Source organism: Phycodurus eques, chromosome 8, assembly GCF_024500275.1.
Source record: "Phycodurus eques isolate BA_2022a chromosome 8, UOR_Pequ_1.1, whole genome shotgun sequence".
In the NCBI taxonomy this organism is placed as follows: Eukaryota; Metazoa; Chordata; class Actinopteri; order Syngnathiformes; family Syngnathidae; genus Phycodurus; species Phycodurus eques.
Genome location: NC_084532.1, coordinates 20926912 through 20951697, shown reverse-complemented (window position 1 = coordinate 20951697; position 24786 = coordinate 20926912). Strand labels below are relative to the sequence as shown.

At 42.1% G+C, this 24786-nt stretch overlaps 1 protein-coding gene and 62 non-coding genes across 63 annotated transcripts in view; all 63 read right to left on the bottom strand.

Moving 5' to 3' along the window:
- unc13a (unc-13 homolog A (C. elegans)) overlaps positions 1 to 24786 on the bottom strand; it is a 109512-nt gene that overhangs the window by 45275 nt on the left and 39451 nt on the right. Inside the window, 4 exon segments of the mRNA XM_061683000.1 lie at positions 23809 to 23955; positions 24041 to 24129; positions 24420 to 24497; positions 24589 to 24666. Of these exon segments, the coding sequence (XP_061538984.1) occupies positions 23809 to 23955; positions 24041 to 24129; positions 24420 to 24497; positions 24589 to 24666 (392 nt within the window).
- trnaq-cug (transfer RNA glutamine (anticodon CUG)) lies at positions 392 to 463 on the bottom strand. Its single transcript has one exon. It is a non-coding gene; the product is annotated as a tRNA-Gln (tRNA).
- On the bottom strand, positions 1054 to 1125 carry trnaq-cug (transfer RNA glutamine (anticodon CUG)). The gene has a single exon. It is a non-coding gene; the product is annotated as a tRNA-Gln (tRNA).
- On the bottom strand, positions 1696 to 1767 carry trnaq-uug (transfer RNA glutamine (anticodon UUG)). Its single transcript has one exon. It is a non-coding gene; the product is annotated as a tRNA-Gln (tRNA).
- trnaq-cug (transfer RNA glutamine (anticodon CUG)) lies at positions 1999 to 2070 on the bottom strand. The gene has a single exon. It is a non-coding gene; the product is annotated as a tRNA-Gln (tRNA).
- Positions 2348 to 2419, bottom strand: trnaq-uug (transfer RNA glutamine (anticodon UUG)). The gene has a single exon. It is a non-coding gene; the product is annotated as a tRNA-Gln (tRNA).
- Positions 2651 to 2722, bottom strand: trnaq-cug (transfer RNA glutamine (anticodon CUG)). Its single transcript has one exon. It is a non-coding gene; the product is annotated as a tRNA-Gln (tRNA).
- trnaq-uug (transfer RNA glutamine (anticodon UUG)) lies at positions 3006 to 3077 on the bottom strand. Its single transcript has one exon. It is a non-coding gene; the product is annotated as a tRNA-Gln (tRNA).
- trnaq-cug (transfer RNA glutamine (anticodon CUG)) lies at positions 3309 to 3380 on the bottom strand. The gene has a single exon. It is a non-coding gene; the product is annotated as a tRNA-Gln (tRNA).
- On the bottom strand, positions 3660 to 3731 carry trnaq-uug (transfer RNA glutamine (anticodon UUG)). Its single transcript has one exon. It is a non-coding gene; the product is annotated as a tRNA-Gln (tRNA).
- On the bottom strand, positions 4012 to 4083 carry trnaq-uug (transfer RNA glutamine (anticodon UUG)). Its single transcript has one exon. It is a non-coding gene; the product is annotated as a tRNA-Gln (tRNA).
- trnaq-cug (transfer RNA glutamine (anticodon CUG)) lies at positions 4316 to 4387 on the bottom strand. Its single transcript has one exon. It is a non-coding gene; the product is annotated as a tRNA-Gln (tRNA).
- On the bottom strand, positions 4978 to 5049 carry trnaq-cug (transfer RNA glutamine (anticodon CUG)). Its single transcript has one exon. It is a non-coding gene; the product is annotated as a tRNA-Gln (tRNA).
- On the bottom strand, positions 5620 to 5691 carry trnaq-uug (transfer RNA glutamine (anticodon UUG)). Its single transcript has one exon. It is a non-coding gene; the product is annotated as a tRNA-Gln (tRNA).
- Positions 5923 to 5994, bottom strand: trnaq-cug (transfer RNA glutamine (anticodon CUG)). The gene has a single exon. It is a non-coding gene; the product is annotated as a tRNA-Gln (tRNA).
- Positions 6578 to 6649, bottom strand: trnaq-cug (transfer RNA glutamine (anticodon CUG)). The gene has a single exon. It is a non-coding gene; the product is annotated as a tRNA-Gln (tRNA).
- trnaq-uug (transfer RNA glutamine (anticodon UUG)) lies at positions 6938 to 7009 on the bottom strand. Its single transcript has one exon. It is a non-coding gene; the product is annotated as a tRNA-Gln (tRNA).
- trnaq-cug (transfer RNA glutamine (anticodon CUG)) lies at positions 7241 to 7312 on the bottom strand. The gene has a single exon. It is a non-coding gene; the product is annotated as a tRNA-Gln (tRNA).
- Positions 7529 to 7600, bottom strand: trnaq-cug (transfer RNA glutamine (anticodon CUG)). Its single transcript has one exon. It is a non-coding gene; the product is annotated as a tRNA-Gln (tRNA).
- Positions 7880 to 7951, bottom strand: trnaq-uug (transfer RNA glutamine (anticodon UUG)). The gene has a single exon. It is a non-coding gene; the product is annotated as a tRNA-Gln (tRNA).
- trnaq-cug (transfer RNA glutamine (anticodon CUG)) lies at positions 8183 to 8254 on the bottom strand. Its single transcript has one exon. It is a non-coding gene; the product is annotated as a tRNA-Gln (tRNA).
- Positions 8522 to 8593, bottom strand: trnaq-uug (transfer RNA glutamine (anticodon UUG)). The gene has a single exon. It is a non-coding gene; the product is annotated as a tRNA-Gln (tRNA).
- Positions 8824 to 8895, bottom strand: trnaq-cug (transfer RNA glutamine (anticodon CUG)). Its single transcript has one exon. It is a non-coding gene; the product is annotated as a tRNA-Gln (tRNA).
- On the bottom strand, positions 9166 to 9237 carry trnaq-uug (transfer RNA glutamine (anticodon UUG)). Its single transcript has one exon. It is a non-coding gene; the product is annotated as a tRNA-Gln (tRNA).
- Positions 9469 to 9540, bottom strand: trnaq-cug (transfer RNA glutamine (anticodon CUG)). The gene has a single exon. It is a non-coding gene; the product is annotated as a tRNA-Gln (tRNA).
- On the bottom strand, positions 9757 to 9828 carry trnaq-cug (transfer RNA glutamine (anticodon CUG)). Its single transcript has one exon. It is a non-coding gene; the product is annotated as a tRNA-Gln (tRNA).
- On the bottom strand, positions 10108 to 10179 carry trnaq-uug (transfer RNA glutamine (anticodon UUG)). The gene has a single exon. It is a non-coding gene; the product is annotated as a tRNA-Gln (tRNA).
- trnaq-cug (transfer RNA glutamine (anticodon CUG)) lies at positions 10411 to 10482 on the bottom strand. The gene has a single exon. It is a non-coding gene; the product is annotated as a tRNA-Gln (tRNA).
- Positions 10750 to 10821, bottom strand: trnaq-uug (transfer RNA glutamine (anticodon UUG)). Its single transcript has one exon. It is a non-coding gene; the product is annotated as a tRNA-Gln (tRNA).
- On the bottom strand, positions 11053 to 11124 carry trnaq-cug (transfer RNA glutamine (anticodon CUG)). Its single transcript has one exon. It is a non-coding gene; the product is annotated as a tRNA-Gln (tRNA).
- On the bottom strand, positions 11341 to 11412 carry trnaq-cug (transfer RNA glutamine (anticodon CUG)). Its single transcript has one exon. It is a non-coding gene; the product is annotated as a tRNA-Gln (tRNA).
- trnaq-uug (transfer RNA glutamine (anticodon UUG)) lies at positions 11692 to 11763 on the bottom strand. Its single transcript has one exon. It is a non-coding gene; the product is annotated as a tRNA-Gln (tRNA).
- On the bottom strand, positions 11995 to 12066 carry trnaq-cug (transfer RNA glutamine (anticodon CUG)). Its single transcript has one exon. It is a non-coding gene; the product is annotated as a tRNA-Gln (tRNA).
- trnaq-uug (transfer RNA glutamine (anticodon UUG)) lies at positions 12334 to 12405 on the bottom strand. The gene has a single exon. It is a non-coding gene; the product is annotated as a tRNA-Gln (tRNA).
- Positions 12637 to 12708, bottom strand: trnaq-cug (transfer RNA glutamine (anticodon CUG)). The gene has a single exon. It is a non-coding gene; the product is annotated as a tRNA-Gln (tRNA).
- On the bottom strand, positions 12925 to 12996 carry trnaq-cug (transfer RNA glutamine (anticodon CUG)). The gene has a single exon. It is a non-coding gene; the product is annotated as a tRNA-Gln (tRNA).
- On the bottom strand, positions 13882 to 13953 carry trnaq-cug (transfer RNA glutamine (anticodon CUG)). The gene has a single exon. It is a non-coding gene; the product is annotated as a tRNA-Gln (tRNA).
- trnaq-uug (transfer RNA glutamine (anticodon UUG)) lies at positions 14233 to 14304 on the bottom strand. The gene has a single exon. It is a non-coding gene; the product is annotated as a tRNA-Gln (tRNA).
- Positions 14537 to 14608, bottom strand: trnaq-cug (transfer RNA glutamine (anticodon CUG)). The gene has a single exon. It is a non-coding gene; the product is annotated as a tRNA-Gln (tRNA).
- trnaq-uug (transfer RNA glutamine (anticodon UUG)) lies at positions 14876 to 14947 on the bottom strand. The gene has a single exon. It is a non-coding gene; the product is annotated as a tRNA-Gln (tRNA).
- On the bottom strand, positions 15179 to 15250 carry trnaq-cug (transfer RNA glutamine (anticodon CUG)). The gene has a single exon. It is a non-coding gene; the product is annotated as a tRNA-Gln (tRNA).
- On the bottom strand, positions 15467 to 15538 carry trnaq-cug (transfer RNA glutamine (anticodon CUG)). The gene has a single exon. It is a non-coding gene; the product is annotated as a tRNA-Gln (tRNA).
- On the bottom strand, positions 15818 to 15889 carry trnaq-uug (transfer RNA glutamine (anticodon UUG)). The gene has a single exon. It is a non-coding gene; the product is annotated as a tRNA-Gln (tRNA).
- trnaq-cug (transfer RNA glutamine (anticodon CUG)) lies at positions 16121 to 16192 on the bottom strand. The gene has a single exon. It is a non-coding gene; the product is annotated as a tRNA-Gln (tRNA).
- trnaq-uug (transfer RNA glutamine (anticodon UUG)) lies at positions 16460 to 16531 on the bottom strand. Its single transcript has one exon. It is a non-coding gene; the product is annotated as a tRNA-Gln (tRNA).
- Positions 16763 to 16834, bottom strand: trnaq-cug (transfer RNA glutamine (anticodon CUG)). Its single transcript has one exon. It is a non-coding gene; the product is annotated as a tRNA-Gln (tRNA).
- trnaq-cug (transfer RNA glutamine (anticodon CUG)) lies at positions 17052 to 17123 on the bottom strand. The gene has a single exon. It is a non-coding gene; the product is annotated as a tRNA-Gln (tRNA).
- Positions 17403 to 17474, bottom strand: trnaq-uug (transfer RNA glutamine (anticodon UUG)). Its single transcript has one exon. It is a non-coding gene; the product is annotated as a tRNA-Gln (tRNA).
- trnaq-cug (transfer RNA glutamine (anticodon CUG)) lies at positions 17706 to 17777 on the bottom strand. Its single transcript has one exon. It is a non-coding gene; the product is annotated as a tRNA-Gln (tRNA).
- trnaq-uug (transfer RNA glutamine (anticodon UUG)) lies at positions 18044 to 18115 on the bottom strand. Its single transcript has one exon. It is a non-coding gene; the product is annotated as a tRNA-Gln (tRNA).
- trnaq-cug (transfer RNA glutamine (anticodon CUG)) lies at positions 18348 to 18419 on the bottom strand. The gene has a single exon. It is a non-coding gene; the product is annotated as a tRNA-Gln (tRNA).
- On the bottom strand, positions 18687 to 18758 carry trnaq-uug (transfer RNA glutamine (anticodon UUG)). Its single transcript has one exon. It is a non-coding gene; the product is annotated as a tRNA-Gln (tRNA).
- On the bottom strand, positions 18990 to 19061 carry trnaq-cug (transfer RNA glutamine (anticodon CUG)). The gene has a single exon. It is a non-coding gene; the product is annotated as a tRNA-Gln (tRNA).
- Positions 19278 to 19350, bottom strand: trnaq-cug (transfer RNA glutamine (anticodon CUG)). Its single transcript has one exon. It is a non-coding gene; the product is annotated as a tRNA-Gln (tRNA).
- Positions 19632 to 19703, bottom strand: trnaq-uug (transfer RNA glutamine (anticodon UUG)). The gene has a single exon. It is a non-coding gene; the product is annotated as a tRNA-Gln (tRNA).
- trnaq-cug (transfer RNA glutamine (anticodon CUG)) lies at positions 19935 to 20006 on the bottom strand. Its single transcript has one exon. It is a non-coding gene; the product is annotated as a tRNA-Gln (tRNA).
- trnaq-uug (transfer RNA glutamine (anticodon UUG)) lies at positions 20274 to 20345 on the bottom strand. Its single transcript has one exon. It is a non-coding gene; the product is annotated as a tRNA-Gln (tRNA).
- trnaq-cug (transfer RNA glutamine (anticodon CUG)) lies at positions 20716 to 20787 on the bottom strand. The gene has a single exon. It is a non-coding gene; the product is annotated as a tRNA-Gln (tRNA).
- Positions 21069 to 21140, bottom strand: trnaq-uug (transfer RNA glutamine (anticodon UUG)). Its single transcript has one exon. It is a non-coding gene; the product is annotated as a tRNA-Gln (tRNA).
- On the bottom strand, positions 21372 to 21443 carry trnaq-cug (transfer RNA glutamine (anticodon CUG)). The gene has a single exon. It is a non-coding gene; the product is annotated as a tRNA-Gln (tRNA).
- On the bottom strand, positions 21711 to 21782 carry trnaq-uug (transfer RNA glutamine (anticodon UUG)). The gene has a single exon. It is a non-coding gene; the product is annotated as a tRNA-Gln (tRNA).
- trnaq-cug (transfer RNA glutamine (anticodon CUG)) lies at positions 22014 to 22085 on the bottom strand. The gene has a single exon. It is a non-coding gene; the product is annotated as a tRNA-Gln (tRNA).
- On the bottom strand, positions 22361 to 22432 carry trnaq-uug (transfer RNA glutamine (anticodon UUG)). Its single transcript has one exon. It is a non-coding gene; the product is annotated as a tRNA-Gln (tRNA).

The window sequence follows — 24786 nt, the reverse complement described above, 5'->3', positions numbered from 1 at the left end:
TCAAGTGACTGATAAAAATGACTTCATTGGGCAGGGGAGAAACTGCAATACTTTCAACCATGTCCAAAGTAATTGCTAAAGTTTTACAGGTCACACCGAGACTCGAACTCAGATCACTGGATTCAAAGCCCAGTGTGCTAACCATTACATCATGGAACCCTCACAACAACAATGGAAGGGGCATATGGTATCACAGGTATTTACAAAAAGCACCGCTCTTCCAAATAAATGACAGAAGAGTCGAGGTTCAACTGAACTCAGACTGCTGGAGTGAGAGTGCTAACCATTAAACCATTGACATCGAAAAATACATTTGGGAGGGGTATATGATTTCATCGGGAGGCACACAAGACAAAATACACTTTCCAAATAATTGAAAACGAACAAGTAGAGGTTCCACTGAGACTTGAACTCAGATCACTGGATTCAGAGTCCAGAGTGCTAACCATTACACCATGGAACCCTCACAGGACTTTGTAAGAGGAATCTGATTTCATAGGGCGGCACAAAATGTACTAAAGGTAATTGATCAAGTCGTCCAGGTTTTACAGAGACTTGAACTCAGGAGATAACCATTGCACCATGAAACCCTCAAGCCTGCTTGGGAGGGGCATATGATTACATTGGGCTTCACAGAAAGCAGGATTTTTTATTTTTTTTCCCCCAAGTGACTGATATATATGACTTTCTTGGGTAAGGGAGAAACTGCAATACTTTCAACCATGTTCCAAGTTATTGCTAAAGTTTTACAGGTCCCACCAAGACGCGAACTCAGATCAGTGGATTCAAAGCCCAGTGTGCTAACCATTACACCATGGACCCCTCAAATCAACCATTGAAGGGGCATATGGTATCACAGTTATTTACAAAAAGCACCGCTCTTCCAAATAAATGACAGAAGAGTCAAGGTTCCACTGAACTCAGACTGCTGCAGTGAGAGTGCTAACCATTAAACCATTGCCACCTCAAATACATTTGAGAGGGGTATATGATTTCATAGGGCGGCACACAATACAAAACACACTTTCCAAGTAATTGAAAAAAAGCAAGTACTGGTTCGACTGAGACTTGAACTCAGATCACTGGATTCAGAGTCCAGAGTGCTAACCATTACACCATGGAACCCTCACAGGACTTTGTGAGAGGCATATGATTTCATAGGGCTTCATAAAATGTACTAAAGGTAATTGATAAAGTCGTACAGGTTTAACTGAGACTTGAACTGAGGAGATAACCATTCCACCATGAAACCCTCAAGCCTATTTGGGAGGGGTATATGATTTCATAGGGAGGCACACAATACAAAATAGACTTTCCAAGTAATTGAAAATAAACAAGTAGAGGTTTTTACTGAGACTTGAACTCAGATAAGTGGATTCAGAGTCCGGAGTGTTAACCATTACACCATGGAACCCTCACAGGACTTTGTGAGAGGCACATGATTTCATAGGGCGTCACAAAATGTACTAAAGGTAATTGATAAAGTCGTACAGGTTGAACTGAGACTTGAACTCAGGAGATAACCATTCGACCATGAAACTCTCAAGCCTATTTGGGAGGGGCATATGATTTCATTGGGGTTGACACAAAGCAGAATATTTTTTTTCTTCAAGTGACTGATAAAAGTGACTTCATTGGTCAGGGTAGAAACTGCAACACTTTCAACCATGTCCGAAGTAAATGCTGAAGTTTTACAGGTCCCACCGAGACTCGAACTCAGATCACTGGATTCAAAGCCCAGTGTGCTAACCATTACACCATGGGACCCTCACACCAGCAATAGAAGGGGCATATGGTATCAAATTGATTTACACAAAGCACCGCTCTTCGAAATAAATGACAGAAGAGGAGAGGTTCCACTGAACTCAGACTGCTGGAGTCAGAGTGCTAACCATTAAAACATTGACATCGAAAAATACATTTGGGAGGGTTATATGATTTCATAGGGCGGCACACAATACAAAATAAACTTTCCAAGTAATTGAAAAAAACAAGTCCTGCTTCCACTGAGACTTGAACTCAGATCACTAGATTCAGAGTCCAGAGTGCTAACCATTACACCATGGAACCCTCACAGGACTTTGTGAGAGGCATATGATTTCATAGGGCGTCACAAAATGTACTAAAGGTAATTGATAAAGTCGTACAGGTTTAACTGAGACTTGAACTCAGGAGATAACCATTCCACCATGAAACCCTCAAGCCTATTTGGGAGGGGCATATGATTTCATTGGGGTTTTCACAAAGCAGATTTTTTTTTTCAAGTGACTGATAAAAATGACTTCATTGGGCAGGGGAGAAACTGCAATACTTTCAACCATGTCCAAAGTAATTGCTAAAGTTTCACAGGTCCCACCGAGACTCGAACTCAGATCACTGGATTCAAAGCCCAGTGTGCTAACCATTACACCATGGAACCCTCACAACAACAATGGAAGGGGCATATGGTATCACAGGTATTTACAAAAAGCACCGCACTTCCAAATAAATGACAGAAGAGTCGAGGTTCCACTGAACTCAGACTGCTGGTGTGAGAGTGCTAATCATGAAACCATTGCCACCTCAAATACATTTGGGAGGGGTATATGATTTCATCGGGAGGCACACAATACAAAATACACTTTCCAAGTAATTGAAAATAAACAAGTAGAGGTTCCACTGAGACTTGAACTCAGATCACTGGATTCAGAGTCCAGAGTGCTAACCATTACACCATGGAACCCTCACAGGACTTTGTGAGAGGCATATGATTTCATAGGTCGTCACAAAATGTACTAAAGGTAATTGATAAAGTCGAACAGGTTGAACTGAGACTTGAACTCAGGAGATAACCATTCGACCATGAAACTCTCAAGCCTATTTGGGAGGGGCGTATGATTTCATTGGGGTTTTCACAAAGCAGATTTGTTTTTTTTCCCCCAAGTGACTGATAAAAATGACTTCATTGGGCAGGGTAGAAACTGCAATACTTTCAACCATGTCCAAAGTAATTGCTAAAGTTTCACAGGTCCCACCGAGACTCGAACTCAGATCACTGGATTCAAAGCCCAGTGTGCTAACCATTACACCATGGAACCCTCACAACAACAATGGAAGGGGCATATGGTATCACAGGGATTTACAAAAACCACCGCTCTTCCAAATAAATGACAGAAGAGTCGAGGTTCAACTGAACTCAGACTGCTGGAGTGAGAGTGCTAACCATTAAACCATTGACACCGAAAAATTCATTTGGGAGGGGTATATGATTTCATAGGGCGGCACAAAATACAAAATAAACTTTCCAAGTAATTGAAAAAAACAAGTACTGGTTCCACTGAGACTTGAACTCAGATAACTGGATTCAGAGTCCAGAGTGCTAACCATTACACCATGGAACCCTCACAGGACTTTGTAAGAGGCATATGATTTCATAGGGCGTCACAAAATGTACTAAAGGTAATTGATAAAGTCGTACAGGTTTAACTGAGACTTGAACTCAGGAGATAACCATTCCACCATGAAACCCTCAAGCCTATTTGGGAGGGGCATATGATTTCATTGGGGTTTTCACAAAGCAGAATTTTTTTTTTCCAAGTGACTGATAAAAATTACTTCATTGGGCAGGGGAGAAACTGCAATACTTTCAACCATGTCCAAAGTAATTGGTGAAGTTTTACAGGTCCCACTGAGACTCGAACTCAGATCACTGGATTCAAAGCCCAGTGTGCTAACCATTACACCATGGAACCCTCACACGAATTTGTGAGAGGCATTTGATTTCATAGGGCGTCACAAAATGTACTAAAGGTAATTGATAAAGTCGTACAGGTTTAACTGAGACTTGAACTCAGGAGATAACCATTGCACCATGAAACCCTCAAGCCTATTTGGGAGGGGTATATGATTTCATTGGGGTTTTCACAAAGCAGATTTTTTTTTTCTTCAAGTGACTGATAAAAATGACTTCATTGGGCAGGGGAGAAACTGCAATACTTTCAACCATGTCCAAAGTAATTGCTAAAGTTTTACAGGTCACACCGAGACTCGAACTCAGATCACTGGATTCAAAGCCCAGTGTGCTAACCATTACACCATGGAACCCTCACAACAACAATGGAAGGGGCATATGGTATCACAGGTATTTACAAAAAGCACCGCTCTTCCAAATAAATGACAGAAGAGTCGAGGTTCAACTGAACTCAGACTGCTGGAGTGAGAGTGCTAACCATTAAACCATTGACACCGAAAAATACATTTGGGAGGGGTATATGATTTCATCGGGAGGCACACAAGACAAAATACACTTTCCAAGTAATTAAAAATGAACAAGTAGAGGTTCCACTGAGACTTGAACTCAGATCACTGGATTCAGAGTCCAGAGTGCTAACCATTACACCATGGAACCCTCGCAGGACTTTGTAAGAGGAATCTGATTTCATAGGGCGGCACAAAATGTACTAAAGGTAATTGATCAAGTCGTCCAGGTTTTACCGAGACTTGAACTCAGGAGATAACCATTGCACCATGAAACCCTCAAGCCTGCTTGGGAGGGGCATATGATTACATTGGGCTTCACAGAAAGCAGGATTTTTTATTTTTTTTCCCCCAAGTGACTGATATATATGACTTTCCTTGGTAAGGGAGAAACTGCAATACTTTCAACCATGTTCCAAGTTATTGCTAAGGTTTTACAGGTCCCACCAAGACGCGAACTCAGATCAGTGGATTCAAAGCCCAGTGTGCTAACCATTACACCATGGACCCCTCAAACCAACCATTGAAGGGGCATATGGTATCACAGTTATTTACAAAAAGCACCGCTCTTCCAAATAAATGACAGAAGAGTCAAGGTTCCACTGAACTCAGACTGCTGCAGTGAGAGTGCTAACCATTAAACCATTGCCACCTCAAATACATTTGAGAGGGGTATATGATTTCATAGGGCGGCACACAATACAAAATACACTTTCCAAGTAATTGAAAAAAAGCAAGTACTGGTTCTACTGAGACTTGAACTCAGATCACTGGATTCAGAGTCCAGAGTGCTAACCATTACACCATGGAACCCTCACAGGACTTTGTGAGAGGCATATGATTTCATAGGGCGTCATAAAATGTACTAAAGGTAATTGATAAAGTCGTACAGGTTTAACTGAGACTTGAACTGAGGAGATAACCATTCCACCATGAAACCCTCAAGCCTATTTGGGAGGGGTATATGATTTCATCGGGAGGCACACAATACAAAATAGACTTTCCAAGTAATTGAAAATAAACAAGTAGAGGTTTTTACTGAGACTTGAACTCAGATAAGTGGATTCAGAGTCCGGAGTGTTAACCATTACACCATGGAACCCTCACAGGACTTTGTGAGAGGCATATGATTTCATAGGGCGTCACAAAATGTACTAAAGGTAATTGATGAAGTCATACAGGTTGAACTGAGACTTGAACTCAGGAGATAACCATTCGACCATGAAACTCTCAAGCCTATTTGGGAGGGGCATATGATTTCATTGGGGTTGACACAAAGCAGAATATTTTTTTTCTTCAAGTGACTGATAAAAGTGACTTCATTGGTCAGGGTAGAAACTGCAACACTTTCAACCATGTCCGAAGTAAATGCTGAAGTTTTACAGGTCCCACCGAGACTCGAACTCAGATCACTGGATTCAAAGCCCAGTGTGCTAACCATTACACCATGGGACCCTCACACCAGCAATAGAAGGGGCATATGGTATCAAATTGATTTACACAAAGCACCGCTCTTCGAAATAAATGACAGAAGAGGAGAGGTTCCACTGAACTCAGACTGCTGGAGTCAGAGTGCTAACCATTAAACCATTGACACCGAAAAATACATTTGGGAGGGGTATATGATTTCATAGGGCGGCACACAATACAAAATAAACTTTCCAAGTAATTGAAAAAAACAAGTACTGGTTCCACTGAGACTTGAACTCAGATCACTGGATTCAGAGTCCAGAGTGCTAACCATTACACCATGGAACCCTCACAGGACTTTGTGAGAGGCATATGATTTCATAGGGCGTCACAAAATGTACGAAAGGTAATTGATAAAGTCGTACAGGTTTAACTGAGACTTGAACTCAGGAGATAACCATTCCACCATGAAACCCTCAAGCCTATTTGGGAGGGGCATATGATTTCATTGGGGTTTTCACAAAGCAGATTTTTTTTTCTTCAAGTGACTGATAAAAATGACTTCATTGGGCAGGGGAGAAACTGCAATACTTTCAACCATGTCCAAAGTAATTGCTGAAGTTTTACAGGTCCCACCGAGACTCGAACTCAGATCACTGGAATCAAAGCCCAGTGTGCTAACAATTACACCATTGAACCCTCACACCATCAATGGAAGGGGCATATGCTATCACAGGGATTTACAAAAAGCACCGCTCTTCCAAATAAATGACAGAAGAGGAGAGGTTCCACTGAACTCAGACTGCTGGAGTCAGAGTGCTAACCATTAAACCATTGACACCGAAAAATACATTTGGGAGGGGTATATGATTTCATCGGGAGGCACACAAGACAAAATACACTTTCCAAGTAATTGAAAACGAACAAGTAGAGGTTCCACTGAGACTTGAACTCAGATCACTGGATTCAGAGTCCAGAGTGCTAACCATTACACCATGGAACCCTCACAGGACTTTGTAAGAGGAATCTGATTTCATAGGACGGCACAAAATGTACTAAAGGTAATTGATCAAGTCGTCCAGGTTTTACCGAGACTTGAACTCAGGAGATAACCATTGCACCATGAAACCCTCAAGCCTGCTTGGGAGGGGCATATGATTACATTGGGCTTCACAGAAAGCAGGATTTTATTTTTTTTTTCCCCCCAAGTGACTGATATATATGACTTTCTTGGGTAAGGGAGAAACTGCAATACTTTCAACCATGTCCAAAGTAATTGCGAAAGTTTTACAGGTCCCACCGAGACTCGAACTCAGATCACTGGATTCAAAGCCCAGTGTGCTAACCATTACACCATGGAACCCTCACACCATCAATGGAAGGGGCATATGGTATCACAGGGATTTACAAAAACCACCGCTCTTCCAAATAAATGACAGAAGAGTCAAGGTTCCACTGAACTCAGACTGCTGCAGTGAGAGTGCTAACCATTAAACCATTGCCACCTCAAATACATTTGAGAGGGGTATATGATTTCATAGGGCGGCACACAATACAAAATACACTTTCCAAGTAATTGAAAAAAAGCAAGTACTGGTTCCACTGAGACTTGAACTCAGATCACTGGATTCAGAGTCCAGAGTGCTAACCATTACACCATGGAACCCTCACAGGACTTTGTGAGAGGCATATGATTTCATAGGGCGTCATAAAATGTACTAAAGGTAATTGATAAAGTCGTACAGGTTTAACTGAGACTTGAACTCAGGAGATAACCATTCCACCATGAAACCCTCAAGCCTATTTGGGAGGGGTATATGATTTCATCGGGAGGCACACAATACAAAATACACTTTCCAAGTAATTGAAAATAAACAAGTAGAGGTTCCACTGAGACTTGAACTCAGATAACTGGATTCAGAGTCCAGAGTGCTAACCATTACACCATGGAACCCTCACAGGACTTGGTGAGAGGCATATGATTTCATAGGGAGTCACAAAATGTACTAAAGGTAATTGATAAAGTCGTACAGGTTGAACTGAGACTTGAACTCAGGAGATAACCATTCGACCATGAAACTCTCAAGCCTATTTGGGAGGGGCATCTGATTTCATTGGGGTTGACACAAAGCAGAATTTGTTTTTCTCAAGTGACTGATAAAAATGACTTCATTGGGCAGGGGAGAAACTGCAACACTTTCAACCATGTCTAAAGTAATTGCCAAAGTTTTACAGGTCCCACCGAGACTCGAACTCAGATCACTGGATTCAAAGCCCAGTGTGCTAACCATTACACCATGGAACCCTCACACCAACAATGGAAGGGGCATATGGTATCACAGGTATTTACAAAAAGCACCGCTCTTCTAAATAAATGACAGAAGAGTTGAGGTTCCACTGAACTCAGACTGCAGGAGTGAGATTGCTAATCATTAAACCATTGCCACCTCAAATACATTTGGGAGGGGTATATGATTTCATCGGGAGGCACACAATACAAAATGCACTTTCCAAGTAATTGAAAATGAACAAGTAAAGGTTCCACTGAGACTTGAACTCAGATCACTGGATTCAGAGTCCAGAGTGCTAACCATTACACCACAGAACCCTCACATGACTTTGTGAGAGGCATATGATTTCATAGGGCGTCACAAAATGTACGAACGGTAATTGATAAAGTCGTACAGGTTGAACTGAGGAGATAACCATTCCACCATGAAACCCTCAAACCTATTTGGGAGGGGCATATGATTTCATTGGGGTTTTCACAAAGCAGAATTTTTTTCTTTCAAGTGACTGATAAAAATGACTTCATTGGGCAGGGGAGAAACTGGAATACTTTCAACCATGTCCAAAGTTATTGCGAAAGTTTTACAGGTCCCACCGAGACTCGAACTCAGATCACTGGATTCAAAGCCCAGTGTGCTAACCATTACACCATGGAACCCTCACACCATCAATGGAAGGGGCATATGGTATCACAGGTATTTACAAAAAGCACCGCTCTTCTAAATAAATGACAGAAGAGTTGAGGTTCCACTGAACTCAGACTGCAGGAGTGAGATTGCTAATCATTAAACCATTGCCACCTCAAATACATTTGGGAGGGGTATATGATTTCATCGGGAGGCACACAATACAAAATGCACTTTCCAAGTAATTGAAAATGAACAAGTAAGGTTCCACTGAGACTTGAACTCAGATCACTGGATTCAGAGTCCAGAGTGCTAACCATTACACCACAGAACCCTCACATGACTTTGTGAGAGGCATATGATTTCATAGGGCGTCACAAAATGTACGAACGGTAATTGATAAAGTCGTACAGGTTGAAGACTGAAGGAGATAACCATTCCACCATGAAACCCTCAAACCTATTTGGGAGGGGCATATGATTTCATTGGGGTTTTCACAAAGCAGAATTTTTTTCTTTCAAGTGACTGATAAAAATGACTTCATTGGGCAGGGGAGAAACTGGAATACTTTCAACCATGTCCAAAGTAATTGCGAAAGTTTTACAGGTCCCACCGAGACTCGAACTCAGATCACTGGATTCAAAGCCCAGTGTGCTAACCATTACACCATGGAACCCTCACACCATCAATGGAAGGGGTATATGGTATCACAGGGATTTACAAAAAGCACCGCTCTTCCAAATAAATGACAGAAGAGTCAAGGTTCCACTGAACTCAGACTGCTGCAGTGAGAGTGCTAACCATTAAACCATTGCCACCTCAAATACATTTGAGAGGGGTATATGATTTCATAGGGCGGCACACAATACAAAATACACTTTCCAAGTAATTGAAAAAAAGCAAGTACTGGTTCCACTGAGACTTGAACTCAGATCACTGGATTCAGAGTCCAGAGTGCTAACCATTACACCATGGAACCCTCACAGGACTTTGTGAGAGGCATATGATTTCATAGGGCGTCATAAAATGTACTAAAGGTAATTGATAAAGTCGTACAGGTTTAACTGAGACTTGAACTCAGGAGATAACCATTCCACCATGAAACCCTCAAGCCTATTTGGGAGGGGTATATGATTTCATCGGGAGGCACACAATACAAAATACACTTTCCAAGTAATTGAAAATAAACAAGTAGAGGTTCCACTGAGACTTGAACTCAGATAACTGGATTCAGAGTCCAGAGTGCTAACCATTACACCATGGAACCCTCACAGGACTTGGTGAGAGGCATATGATTTCATAGGGAGTCACAAAATGTACTAAAGGTAATTGATAAAGTCGTACAGGTTGAACTGAGACTTGAACTCAGGAGATAACCATTCCACCATGAAACTCTCAAGCCTATTTGGGAGGGGCATCTGATTTCATTGGGGTTGACACAAAGCAGAATTTGTTTTTCTCAAGTGACTGATAAAAATGACTTCATTGGGCAGGGGAGAAACTGCAACACTTTCAACCATGTCGAAAGTAATTGCCAAAGTTTTACAGGTCCCACCGAGACTCGAACTCAGATCACTGGATTCAAAGCCCAGTGTGCTAACCATTACACCATGGAACCCTCACACCAACAATGGAAGGGGCATATGGTATCACAGGTATTTACAAAAAGCACCGCTCTTCTAAATAAATGACAGAAGAGTTGAGGTTCCACTGAACTCAGACTGCAGGAGTGAGATTGCTAATCATTAAACCATTGCCACCTCAAATACATTTGGGAGGGGTATATGATTTCATCGGGAGGCACACAATACAAAATGCACTTTCCAAGTAATTGAAAATGAACAAGTAAAGGTTCCACTGAGACTTGAACTCAGATCACTGGATTCAGAGTCCAGAGTGCTAACCATTACACCACAGAACCCTCACATGACTTTGTGAGAGGCATATGATTTCATAGGGCGTCACAAAATGTACGAACGGTAATTGATAAAGTCGTACAGGTTGAACTGAGGAGATAACCATTCCACCATGAAACCCTCAAACCTATTTGGGAGGGGCATATGATTTCATTGGGGTTTTCACAAAGCAGAATTTTTTTCTTTCAAGTGACTGATAAAAATGACTTCATTGGGCAGGGGAGAAACTGGAATACTTTCAACCATGTCCAAAGTAATTGCGAAAGTTTTACAGGTCCCACCGAGACTCGAACTCAGATCACTGGATTCAAAGCCCAGTGTGCTAACCATTACACCATGGAACCCTCACACCATCAATGGAAGGGGTATATGGTATCACAGGGATTTACAAAAACCACCGCTCTTCCAAATAAATGACAGAAGAGTCAAGGTTCCACTGAACTCAGACTGCTGCAGTGAGAGTGCTAACCATTAAACCATTGCCACCTCAAATACATTTGAGAGGGGTATATGATTTCATAGGGCGGCACACAATACAAAATACACTTTCCAAGTAATTGAAAAAAAGCAAGTACTGGTTCCACTGAGACTTGAACTCAGATCACTGGATTCAGAGTCCAGAGTGCTAACCATTACACCATGGAACCCTCACAGGACTTTGTGAGAGGCATATGATTTCATAGGGCGTCATAAAATGTACTAAAGGTAATTGATAAAGTCGTACAGGTTTAACTGAGACTTGAACTCAGGAGATAACCATTCCACCATGAAACCCTCAAGCCTATTTGGGAGGGGTATATGATTTCATCGGGAGGCACACAATACAAAATACCCTTTCCAAGTAATTGAAAATAAACAAGTAGAGGTTCCACTGAGACTTGAACTCAGATAACTGGATTCAGAGTCCAGAGTGCTAACCATTACACCATGGAACCCTCACAGGACTTGGTGAGAGGCATATGATTTCATAGGGAGTCACAAAATGTACTAAAGGTAATTGATAAAGTCGTACAGGTTGAACTGAGACTTGAACTCAGGAGATAACCATTCCACCATGAAACTCTCAAGCCTATTTGGGAGGGGCATCTGATTTCATTGGGGTTGACACAAAGCAGAATTTGTTTTTCTCAAGTGACTGATAAAAATGACTTCATTGGGCAGGGGAGAAACTGCAACACTTTCAACCATGTCGAAAGTAATTGCCAAAGTTTTACAGGTCCCACCGAGACTCGAACTCAGATCACTGGATTCAAAGCCCAGTGTGCTAACCATTACACCATGGAACCCTCACACCAACAATGGAAGGGGCATATGGTATCACAGGTATTTACAAAAAGCACCGCTCTTCTAAATAAATGACAGAAGAGTTGAGGTTCCACTGAACTCAGACTGCAGGAGTGAGATTGCTAATCATTAAACCATTGCCACCTCAAATACATTTGGGAGGGGTATATGATTTCATCGGGAGGCACACAATACAAAATGCACTTTCCAAGTAATTGAAAATGAACAAGTAAAGGTTCCACTGAGACTTGAACTCAGATCACTGGATTCAGAGTCCAGAGTGCTAACCATTACACCACAGAACCCTCACATGACTTTGTGAGAGGCATATGATTTCATAGGGCGTCACAAAATGTACGAACGGTAATTGATAAAGTCGTACAGGTTGAACTGAGGAGATAACCATTCCACCATGAAACCCTCAAACCTATTTGGGAGGGGCATATGATTTCATTGGGGTTTTCACAAAGCAGAATTTTTTTCTTTCAAGTGACTGATAAAAATGACTTCATTGGGCAGGGGAGAAACTGGAATACTTTCAACCATGTCCAAAGTTATTGCGAAAGTTTTACAGGTCCCACCGAGACTCGAACTCAGATCACTGGATTCAAAGCCCAGTGTGCTAACCATTACACCATGGAACCCTCACACCATCAATGGAAGGGGCATATGGTATCACAGGGATTTACAAAAACCACCGCTCTTCCAAATAAATGACAGAAGAGTCAAGGTTCCACTGAACTCAGACTGCTGCAGTGAGAGTGCTAACCATTAAACCATTGCCACCTCAAATACATTTGAGAGGGGTATATGATTTCATAGGGCGGCACACAATACAAAATACACTTTCCAAGTAATTGAAAAAAAGCAAGTACTGGTTGCACTGAGACTTGAACTCAGATCACTGGATTCAGAGTCCAGAGTGCTAACCATTACACCATGGAACCCTCACAGGACTTTGTGAGAGGCATATGATTTCATAGGGCGTCATAAAATGTACTAAAGGTAATTGATAAAGTCGTACAGGTTTAACTGAGACTTGAACTCAGGAGATAACCATTCCACCATGAAACCCTCAAGCCTATTTGGGAGGGGTATATGATTTCATCGGGAGGCACACAATACAAAATACACTTTCCAAGTAATTGAAAATAAACAAGTAGAGGTTCCACTGAGACTTGAACTCAGATAACTGGATTCAGAGTCCAGAGTGCTAACCATTACACCATGGAACCCTCACAGGACTTGGTGAGAGGCATATGATTTCATAGGGAGTCACAAAATGTACTAAAGGTAATTGATAAAGTCGTACAGGTTGAACTGAGACTTGAACTCAGGAGATAACCATTCGACCATGAAACTCTCAAACCTATTTGGGAGGGGCATATGATTTCATTGGGGTTGACACAAAGCAGAATATTTTTTTTCTTCAAGTGACTGATAAAAACGACTTCATTGGGCAGGGTAGAAACTGCAACACTTTCAACCATGTCGGAAGTAATTGCTGAAGTTTTACAGGTCCCACCAAGACGCGAACTCAGATCACTGGATTCAAAGCCCAGTGTGCTAACGATTACACCATGGAACCCTCACAGCAACAATGGAAGGGGCATAGGGTATCACATGGATTTACAAAAAGCACCGCTCTTCCAAATAAATGACAGAAGAGGAGAGGTTCCACTGAACTCAGACTGCTGGAGTCAGAGTGCTAACCATTAAACCATTGACACCGAAAAATACATTTGGGAGGGTTATATGATTTCATAGGGCGGCACACAATACAAAATAAACTTTCCAAGTAATTGAAAAAAACAAGTCCTGCTTCCACGAGACTCGAACTCAGATCACTGGATTCAAAGCCCAGTGTGCTAACGATTACACCATGGAACCCTCACACCAGCAATGGAAGGGGCATAGGGTATCAAATGTATTTACAAAAAGCACCGCTCTTCCAAATAAATGACAGAAGAGTCGAGGTTCCACTGAACTCAGACTGCTGGAGTGAGAGTGCTAATCATTAAACCATTGCCACCTCAAATACATTTGGGAGGGGTATATGATTTCATAGGGCGGCACACAATACAAAATAAACTTTCCAAGTAATTGAAAAAAACAAGTACTGGTTCCACTGAGATTTGAACTCAGATCACGGGATTCAGAGTCCAGAGTGCTAACCATTACACCATGGAACCCTCACAGGACTTTGTGAGAGGAATATGATTTCATAGGGCGTCACAAAATGTACTGAAGGTAATTGATAAAGTCGTACAGGCTGAACTGAGACTTGAACTCAGGAGATAACCATTCCACCATGAAACTCTCAAGCCTATTTGGGAGGGGCATCTGATTTCATTGGGGTTGACACAAAGCAGAATTTGTTTTTCTCAAGTGACTGATAAAAATGACTTCATTGGGCAGGGGAGAAACTGCAACACTTTCAACCATGTCTAAAGTAATTGCCAAAGTTTTACAGGTCCCACCGAGACTCGAACTCAGATCACTGGATTCAAAGCCCAGTGTGCTAACCATTACACCATGGAACCCTCACACCAACAATGGAAGGGGCATATGGTATCACAGGTATTTACAAAAAGCACCGCTCTTCTAAATAAATGACAGAAGAGTTGAGGTTCCACTGAACTCAGACTGCAGGAGTGAGATTGCTAATCATTAAACCATTGCCACCTCAAAATACATTTGGGAGGGGTATATGATTTCATCGGGAGGCACACAATACAAAATGCCCTTTCCAAGTAATTGAAAAAGAACAAGTAAAGGTTCCACTGAGACTTGAACTCAGATCACTGGATTCAGAGTCCAGAGTGCTAACCATTACACCACAGAACCCTCACATGACTTTGTGAGAGGCATATGATTTCATAGGGCGTCACAAAATGTACGAACGGTAATTGATAAAGTCGTACAGGTTGAACTGAGGAGATAACCATTCCACCATGAAACCCTCAAAGCCTATTTGGGAGGGGCATATGATTTCATTGGGGTTTTCACAAAGCAGAATTTTTTTCTTTCAAGTGACTGATAAAAATGACTTCATTGGGCAGGGGAGAAACTGGAATACTTTCAACCATGTCCAAAGTATTGCGAAAGTTTTACAGGTCCCACCGAGACTCGAACTCAGATCACTGGATTCAAAGCCCAGTGTGCTAACCATTACACCATGGAACCCTCACACCATCAATGGAAGGGGCATATGGTATCACAGGGATTTACAAAAACCACCGCTCTTCCAAATAAATGACAGAAGAGTCAAGGTTCCACTGAACTCAGACTGCTGCAGTGAGAGTGCTAACCATTAAACCATTGCCACCTCAAATACATTTGAGAGGGGTATATGATTTCATAGGGCGGCACACAATACAAAATACACTTTCCAAGTAATTGAAAAAAAGCAAGTACTGGTTCCACTGAGACTTGAACTCAGATCACTGGATTCAGAGTCCAGAGTGCTAACCATTACACCATGGAACCCTCACAGGACTTTGTGAGAGGCATATGATTTCATAGGGCGTCATAAAATGTACTAAAGGTAATTGATAAAGTCGTACAGGTTTAACTGAGACTTGAACTGAGGAGATAACCATTCCACCATGAAACCCTCAAGCCTATTTGGGAGGGGTATATGATTTCATCGGGAGGCACACAATACAAAATACACTTTCCAAGTAATTGAAAATAAACAAGTAGAGGTTCCACTGAGACTTGAACTCAGATAACTGGATTCAGAGTCCAGAGTGCTAACCATTACACCATGGAACCCTCACAGGACTTGGTGAGAGGCATATGATTTCATAGGGAGTCACAAAATGTACTAAAGGTAATTGATAAAGTCGTACAGGTTGAACTGAGACTTGAACTCAGGAGATAACCATTCGACCATGAAACTCTCAAGCCTATTTGGGAGGGGCATATGATTTCATTGGGGTTGACACAAAGCAGAATTTGTTTTTCTCAAGTGACTGATAAAAATGACTTCATTGGGCAGGGGAGAAACTGCAACACTTTCAACCATGTCTAAAGTAATTGCCAAAGTTTTACAGGTCCCACCGAGACTCGAACTCAGATCACTGGATTCAAAGCCCAGTGTGCTAACCATTACACCATGGAACCCTCACACCAACAATGGAAGGGGCATATGGTATCACAGGTATTTACAAAAAGCACCGCTCTTCTAAATAAATGACAGAAGAGTTGAGGTTCCACTGAACTCAGACTGCAGGAGTGAGATTGCTAATCATTAAACCATTGCCACCTCAAATACATTTGGGAGGGGTATATGATTTCATCGGGAGGCACACAATACAAAATGCACTTTCCAAGTAATTGAAAATGAACAAGTAAAGGTTCCACTGAGACTTGAACTCAGATCACTGGATTCAGAGTCCAGAGTGCTAACCATTACACCACAGAACCCTCACATGACTTTGTGAGAGGCATATGATTTCATAGGGCGTCACAAAATGTACGAACGGTAATTGATAAAGTCGTACAGGTTGAACTGAGGAGATAACCATTCCACCATGAAACCCTCAAACCTATTTGGGAGGGGCATATGATTTCATTGGGGTTTTCACAAAGCAGAATTTTTTTCTTTCAAGTGACTGATAAAAATGACTTCATTGGGCAGGGGAGAAACTGGAATACTTTCAACCATGTCCAAAGTAATTGCGAAAGTTTTACAGGTCCCACCGAGACTCGAACTCAGATCACTGGATTCAAAGCCCAGTGTGCTAACCATTACACCATGGAACCCTCACACCATCAATGGAAGGGGCATATGGTATCACAGGGATTTACAAAAACCACCGCTCTTCCAAATAAATGACAGAAGAGTCAAGGTTCCACTGAACTCAGACTGCTGCAGTGAGAGTGCTAACCATTAAACCATTGCCACCTCAAATACATTTGAGAGGGGTATATGATTTCATAGGGCGGCACACAATACAAAATACACTTTCCAAGTAATTGAAAAAAAGCAAGTACTGGTTCCACTGAGACTTGAACTCAGATCACTGGATTCAGAGTCCAGAGTGCTAACCATTACACCATGGAACCCTCACAGGACTTTGTGAGAGGCATATGATTTCATAGGGCGTCATAAAATGTACTAAAGGTAATTGATAAAGTCGTACAGGTTTAACTGAGACTTGAACTCGAGGAGATAACCATTCCACCATGAAACCCTCAAGCCTATTTGGGAGGGGTATATGATTTCATCGGGAGGCACACAATACAAAATACACTTTCCAAGTAATTGAAAATAAACAAGTAGAGGTTCCACTGAGACTTGAACTCAGATAACTGGATTCAGAGTCCAGAGTGCTAACCATTACACCATGGAACCCTCACAGGACTTGGTGAGAGGCATATGATTTCATAGGGAGTCACAAAATGTACTAAAGGTAATTGATAAAGTCGTACAGGTTGAACTGAGACTTGAACTCAGGAGATAACCATTCGACCATGAAACTCTCAAGCCTATTTGGGAGGGGCATCTGATTTCATTGGGGTTGACACAAAGCAGAATTTGTTTTTCTCAAGTGACTGATAAAAATGACTTCATTGGGCAGGGGAGAAACTGCAACACTTTCAACCATGTCTAAAGTAATTGCCAAAGTTTTACAGGTCCCACCGAGACTCGAACTCAGATCACTGGATTCAAAGCCCAGTGTGCTAACCATTACACCATGGAACCCTCACACCAACAATGGAAGGGGCATATGGTATCACAGGTATTTACAAAAAGCACCGCTCTTCTAAATAAATGACAGAAGAGTTGAGGTTCCACTGAACTCAGACTGCAGGAGTGAGATTGCTAATCATTAAACCATTGCCACCTCAAATACATTTGGGAGGGGTATATGATTTCATCGGGAGGCACACAATACAAAATGCACTTTCCAAGTAATTGAAAATGAACAAGTAAAGGTTCCACTGAGACTTGAACTCAGATCACTGGATTCAGAGTCCAGAGTGCTAACCATTACACCACAGAACCCTCACATGACTTTGTGAGAGGCATATGATTTCATAGGGCGTCACAAAATGTACGAACGGTAATTGATAAAGTCGTACAGGTTGAACTGAGGAGATAACCATTCCACCATGAAACCCTCAAACCTATTTGGGAGGGGCATATGATTTCATTGGGGTTTTCACAAAGCAGAATTTTTTTCTTCAAGTGACTGATAAAAATGACTTCATTGGGCAGGGGAGAAACTGGAATACTTTCAACCATGTCCAAAGTTATTGCGAAAGTTTTACAGGTCCCACCGAGACTCGAACTCAGATCACTGGATTCAAAGCCCAGTGTGCTAACCATTACACCATAGAACCCTCACACCAATCAATGGAAGGGGCATATGGTATCACAGGTATTTACAAAAAGCACCGCTCTTCTAAATAAATGACAGAAGAGTTGAGGTTCCACTGAACTCAGACTGCAGGAGTGAGATTGCTAATCATTAAACCATTGCCACCTCAAATACATTTGGGAGGGGTATATGATTTCATCGGGAGGCACACAATACAAAATGCACTTTCCAAGTAATTGAAAATGAACAAGTAAAGGTTCCACTGAGACTTGAACTCAGATCACTGGATTCAGAGTCCAGAGTGCTAACCATTACACCACAGAACCCTCACATGACTTTGTGAGAGGCATATGATTTCATAGGGCGTCACAAAATGTACGAACGGTAATTGATAAAGTCGTACAGGTTGAACTGAGGAGATAACCATTCCACCATGAAACCCTCAAACCTATTTGGGAGGGGCATATGATTTCATTGGGGTTTTCACAAAGCAGAATTTTTTTCTTTCAAGTGACTGATAAAAATGACTTCATTGGGCAGGGGAGAAACTGGAATACTTTCAACCATGTCCAAAGTAATTGCGAAAGTTTTACAGGTCCCACCGAGACTCGAACTCAGATCACTGGATTCAAAGCCCAGTGTGCTAACCATTACACCATGGAACCCTCACACCATCAATGGAAGGGGCATATGGTATCACAGGGATTTACAAAAACCACCGCTCTTCCAAATAAATGACAGAAGAGTCAAGGTTCCACTGAACTCAGACTGCTGCAGTGAGAGTGCTAACCATTAAACCATTGCCACCTCAAATACATTTGAGAGGGGTATATGATTTCATAGGGCGGCACACAATACAAAATACACTTTCCAAGTAATTGAAAAAAAGCAAGTACTGGTTCCACTGAGACTTGAACTCAGATCACTGGATTCAGAGTCCAGAGTGCTAACCATTACACCATGGAACCCTCACAGGACTTTGTGAGAGGCATATGATTTCATAGGGCGTCATAAAATGTACTAAAGGTAATTGATAAAGTCGTACAGGTTTAACTGAGACTTGAACTGAGGAGATAACCATTCCACCATGAAACCCTCAAGCCTATTTGGGAGGGGTATATGATTTCATCGGGAGGCACACAATACAAAATACACTTTCCAAGTAATTGAAAATAAACAAGTAGAGGTTCCACTGAGACTTGAACTCAGATAACTGGATTCAGAGTCCAGAGTGCTAACCAATTACACCATGGAACCCTCACAGGACTTGGTGAGAGGCATATGATTTCATAGGGAGTCACAAAATGTACTAAAGGTAATTGATAAAGTCGTACAGGTTGAACTGAGACTTGAACTCAGGAGATAACCATTCGACCATGAAACTCTCAAAGCCTATTTGGGAGGGGCATATGATTTCATTGGGGTTGACACAAAGCAGAATATTGTTTTTCTCAAGTGACTGATAAAAATGACTTCATTGGGCAGGGGAGAAACTGCAACACTTTCAACCATGTCTAAAGTAATTGCCAAAGTTTTACAGGTCCCACCGAGACTCGAACTCAGATCACTGGATTCAAAGCCCAGTGTGCTAACCATTACACCATGGAACCCTCACACCAACAATGGAAGGGGCATATGGTATCACAGGTATTTACAAAAAGCACCGCTCTTCTAAATAAATGACAGAAGAGTTGAGGTTCCACTGAACTCAGACTGCAGGAGTGAGATTGCTAATCATTAAACCATTGCCACCTCAAATACATTTGGGAGGGGTATATGATTTCATCGGGAGGCACACAATACAAAATGCACTTTCCAAGTAATTGAAAATGAACAAGTAAAGGTTCCACTGAGACTTGAACTCAGATCACTGGATTCAGAGTCCAGAGTGCTAACCATTACACCACAGAACCCTCACATGACTTTGTGAGAGACATATGATTTCATAGGGCGTCACAAAATGTACGAACGGTAATTGATAAAGTCGTACAGGTTGAACTGAGGAGATAACCATTCCACCATGAAACCCTCAAACCTATTTGGGAGGGGCATATGATTTCATTGGGGTTTTCACAAAGCAGAATTTTTTTCTTTCAAGTGACTGATAAAAATGACTTCATTGGGCAGGGGAGAAACTGGAATACTTTCAACCATGTCCAAAGTTATTGCGAAAGTTTTACAGGTCCCACCGAGACTCGAACTCAGATCACTGGATTCAAAGCCCAGTGTGCTAACCATTACACCATGGAACCCTCACACCATCAATGGAAGGGGCATATGGTATCACAGGGATTTACAAAAACCACCGCTCTTCCAAATAAATGACAGAAGAGTCAAGGTTCCACTGAACTCAGACTGCTGCAGTGAGAGTGCTAACCATTAAACCATTGCCACCTCAAATACATTTGAGAGGGGTATATGATTTCATAGGGCGGCACACAATACAAAATACACTTTCCAAGTAATTGAAAATAAACAAGTAGAGGTTCCACTGAGACTTGAACTCAGGAGATAACCATTCCACCATGAAACCCTCAAGCCTATTTGGGAGGGGTATATGATTTCATCGGGAGGCACACAATACAAAATACACTTTCCAAGTAATTGAAAATAAACAAGTAGAGGTTCCACTGAGACTTGAACTCAGATAACTGGATTCAGAGTCCAGAGTGCTAACCATTACACCATGGAACCCTCACAGGACTTGGTGAGAGGCATATGATTTCATAGGGAGTCACAAAATGTACTAAAGGTAATTGATAAAGTCGTACAGGTTGAACTGAGACTTGAACTCAGGAGATAACCATTCGACCATGAAACTCTCAAACCTATTTGGGAGGGGCATATGATTTCATTGGGGTTGACACAAAGCAGAATATTTTTTTTCTTCAAGTGACTGATAAAAACGACTTCATTGGGCAGGGTAGAAACTGCAACACTTTCAACCATGTCGGAAGTAATTTCCAAAGTCTTACAGGTCCCACCGAGACTCGAACTCAGATCACTGGATTCAAAGCCCAGTGTGCTAACCATTACACCATGGAACCCTCACACCAACAATGGAAGGGGCATATGGTATCACAGGTATTTACAAAAAGCACCGCTCTTGTAAATAAATGACAGAAGAGTTGAGGTTCCACTGAACTCAGACTGCAGGAGTGAGATTGCTAATCATTAAACCATTGCCACCTCAAATACATTTGGGAGGGGTATATGATTTCATCGGGAGGCACACAATACAAAATGCACTTTCCAAGTAATTGAAAATGAACAAGTAAAGGTTCCACTGAGACTTGAACTCAGATCACTGGATTCAGAGTCCAGAGTGCTAACCATTACACCACAGAACCCTCACATGACTTTGTGAGAGGCATATGATTTCATAGGGCGTCACAAAATGTACGAACGGTAATTGATAAAGTCGTACAGGTTGAACTGAGGAGATAACCATTCCACCATGAAACCCTCAAACCTATTTGGGAGGGGCATATGATTTCATTGGGGTTTTCACAAAGCAGAATTTTTTTCTTTCAAGTGACTGATAAAAATGACTTCATTGGGCAGGGGAGAAACTGGAATACTTTCAACCATGTCCAAAGTAATTGCGAAAGTTTTACAGGTCCCACCGAGACTCGAACTCAGATCACTGGATTCAAAGCCCAGTGTGCTAACCATTACACCATGGAACCCTCACACCATCAATGGAAGGGGCATATGGTATCACAGGGATTTACAAAAACCACCGCTCTTCCAAATAAATGACAGAAGAATCGAGGTTCCACTGAACTCAGACTGCTGGAGTGAGAGTGCTAATCATTAAACCATTGCCACCTCAAATACATTTGGGAGGGGTATATGATTTCATCGGGAGGCACACAATACAAAATACACTTTCCAAGTACTTGTAAATAAACAAGTAGAGGTTCCACTGAGACTTGAGCTCAGATCACTGGATTCAGAGTCCAGAGTGCTAAACATTACACCATGGAACCCTCACAGGACTTTGTGAGAGATTTCCTCGGGCGGCACAAAATGTACTAAATTCAAGGTAATTCGATAGTCGTACAGGTTTAACCCAGACTTGAACTCAGGCGATAACCATTCCACCATGAAACCCTCAAGCCTATTCGGGAGGGGAATATGGTTTCATTGGGCTTTACACAAAGCAGAAATTTTTTTTCCAAGTGACTGATATAAATGACCTCATTGGGCAGGGAAGAAACTGCAACACTTGCAACCATGTCCCTCGTAATTGCTAAAGTTTTACAGGTCTCACTGAGACTCGAACTCAGACCACTGGATTCAAAGCTCAGTGTGCTAACCATTACACCATGGAACCTTTGAAGCCATTTGGGACATCCATGTGATTTCATAGGGCTTTAAGCAAAGCACCGAAAATGTTATCCTCTCCCAAGTGACTGATATAAGAGAAGAGGTTCCACTGAGATTTCAACTCAGATTAGCCAGATCAAGCCAGCGAGCCCATCCCGTGGGGGACCCAGCCAGGGGGACGCCACTCCCCAGGACCCAGGACGGTCCCCCTGACCAACCGAAGCACCCCAACCAGTCCCAAACGGAGGGGCATAGGTACCGGAACGTCAACCCCGACGCCCAATCCCCCCTACCCAGCACGCACCACTGCCTCCGCCCCCACCATCCCCGGAGAGCATTGTGTAAGCCAAAAGTGAGCCCATGTAAAGCAATTGTCGCAAGCATCTCCCCGCGGCCTAACAACCGAAGGCGGTGGTGGGTCGGGCGGGTGGTTTTGTTCCCAGGAGTCAAGCCAAGAGAAATGCGAATACCCACCACCCACCCTATTACTATGGTTACTATGGACTGGGAACTATTACCTCTGTACCGTAATCGTGTGTCATGCATTAAAATTGGGGAGAGTGGTGAGTGATAGAGAGACGGTCACGGGCAATAATGACCCGCAACTGTCACCCCCACCAAGACCAACCAGCTCCCCTAAGGATGCGTAAATGTATGTGGTGCATTAAAAATCCGACTTTTCATTTTGGCGTCGTAGGGCTATCGTTGGGCCAAATCATTGGTCGCGGATTATGTCACACTACAGGAGGTTTTGTCGTTCCTGACAAAATATGTTAGGGCCCGATCTAGGAAATCACCCGAGATAGAAAATCAGGGCTAAAATCCTGTTGTCTGATCTCTGTATTTGATAAAATCAGTTAAGACCATTGAGTCACACAGGAAAAGTACTGAGGCACTTTTAGGCTGTGTTACACCCCTGCAAGGGCGTAGACCAAGATAGGGTAAGTAGGGAATAAGCTCGAAGGTGGCAGACACTCTCCAGCCGACGTGCAGAGTGTCTCCCAGCGCTGTTTATCAACTGGCAATGAATATCCTTAACTGAGAGAAAACAGACTTCTAGTAATTGTACGTAAGTATAGCAGACATTAAAGAAAAAGGTCCAGCGGAGGTTCGGATGGAACTTTACAGAGGGATAAGTTTCATAGGGTGGCCCACAACGTTCTGCAAAACCTCTTTCAACCCTGTTCCAAGTAATTGATGAAACATTACAGGTCCCACCGAGACTCATATCACTGGAAACGATAGAAACAATTTTGATGCACTCTGTTTATTTTTATTTTTAATGCGCTGTCGAGATATCGACTTAGTATTATTGGCAGATACTCAAAATCAAGTGAGTTGCACTCGGCGCCTACAAAATATGATCAAGACATCCCAACTCACTTGCTGTCCAGGAATTCCATGATGGGTTGCAGGACGTTGTCAGCATCCTGAGCCACGCTGCTGGCATTTCCGACTTTTGACGTTCCTTTTACCTGAGCCAAGATGTCTCCCATCTGCTTCACATTCTCTTCGATATGAGGCTGGAAACTGGTAAAAAATGTGTTCATGATTAAGTTAAATATGAGAGTGCCATGCCAAGTCCATGTATGAATGCAAGTGCGTGGCCCAGTACCTGACAGAAAAGACTCTGCTGAGGTCATCCATTACATTGTTTAGTTTAACCTGCAAGTCCTTCAAGATGTCGCTGGCCTCAACACACAACTGAACACAGAGAAACACACAGCACGCTTTTAATAAACTTGCTCCAAAGTCCATAAATTAAACTCACATAAATTAACATCATAAAGTTAATATAATCTCGAATATAATAATACAGTTAGGTCTATGTGTCTCAAGTATATGCTTTTGACTCATTTGCATGTAGCGTACGTCACGTAATTGTAATTGTATATCCTACGACTGCAAATTGTACAGACAGATTTTATCTTGTCTCGTCGAGTTGTTGGCCCTAATTCGAATGGAGATATTGAGAAAAATGGAGGAGGACTCACATCTTTTCCACCCATAGCCTCAAACATCTTCTCCAGCTGCACTCTCAACTGTTGGATGTTGTTGATAAGGATGCAGGGCTAAACCAGACGAAATTAATAACTTAAAAAATGGCAATTATGTTGCTAAACATAAAAACAATAAGGCAGCGGTATGTTTAGTGCCACTTACCACTTTCTCCATTGTGACGTAGTTGGCAAACAACTTGGAGATGATGTCAGCATATGACAGAAGAACATTGCTGATGGTCTGGAAAGTGATACATGATAAAAAAAAAAAAAAACATCCGCAGTTTGTATTTGTGTTGAGTGCTGGTACATATGATAGTGGCAACCCAGGTTTACCTCAGGGCTTAGTCCTTGGGCCATT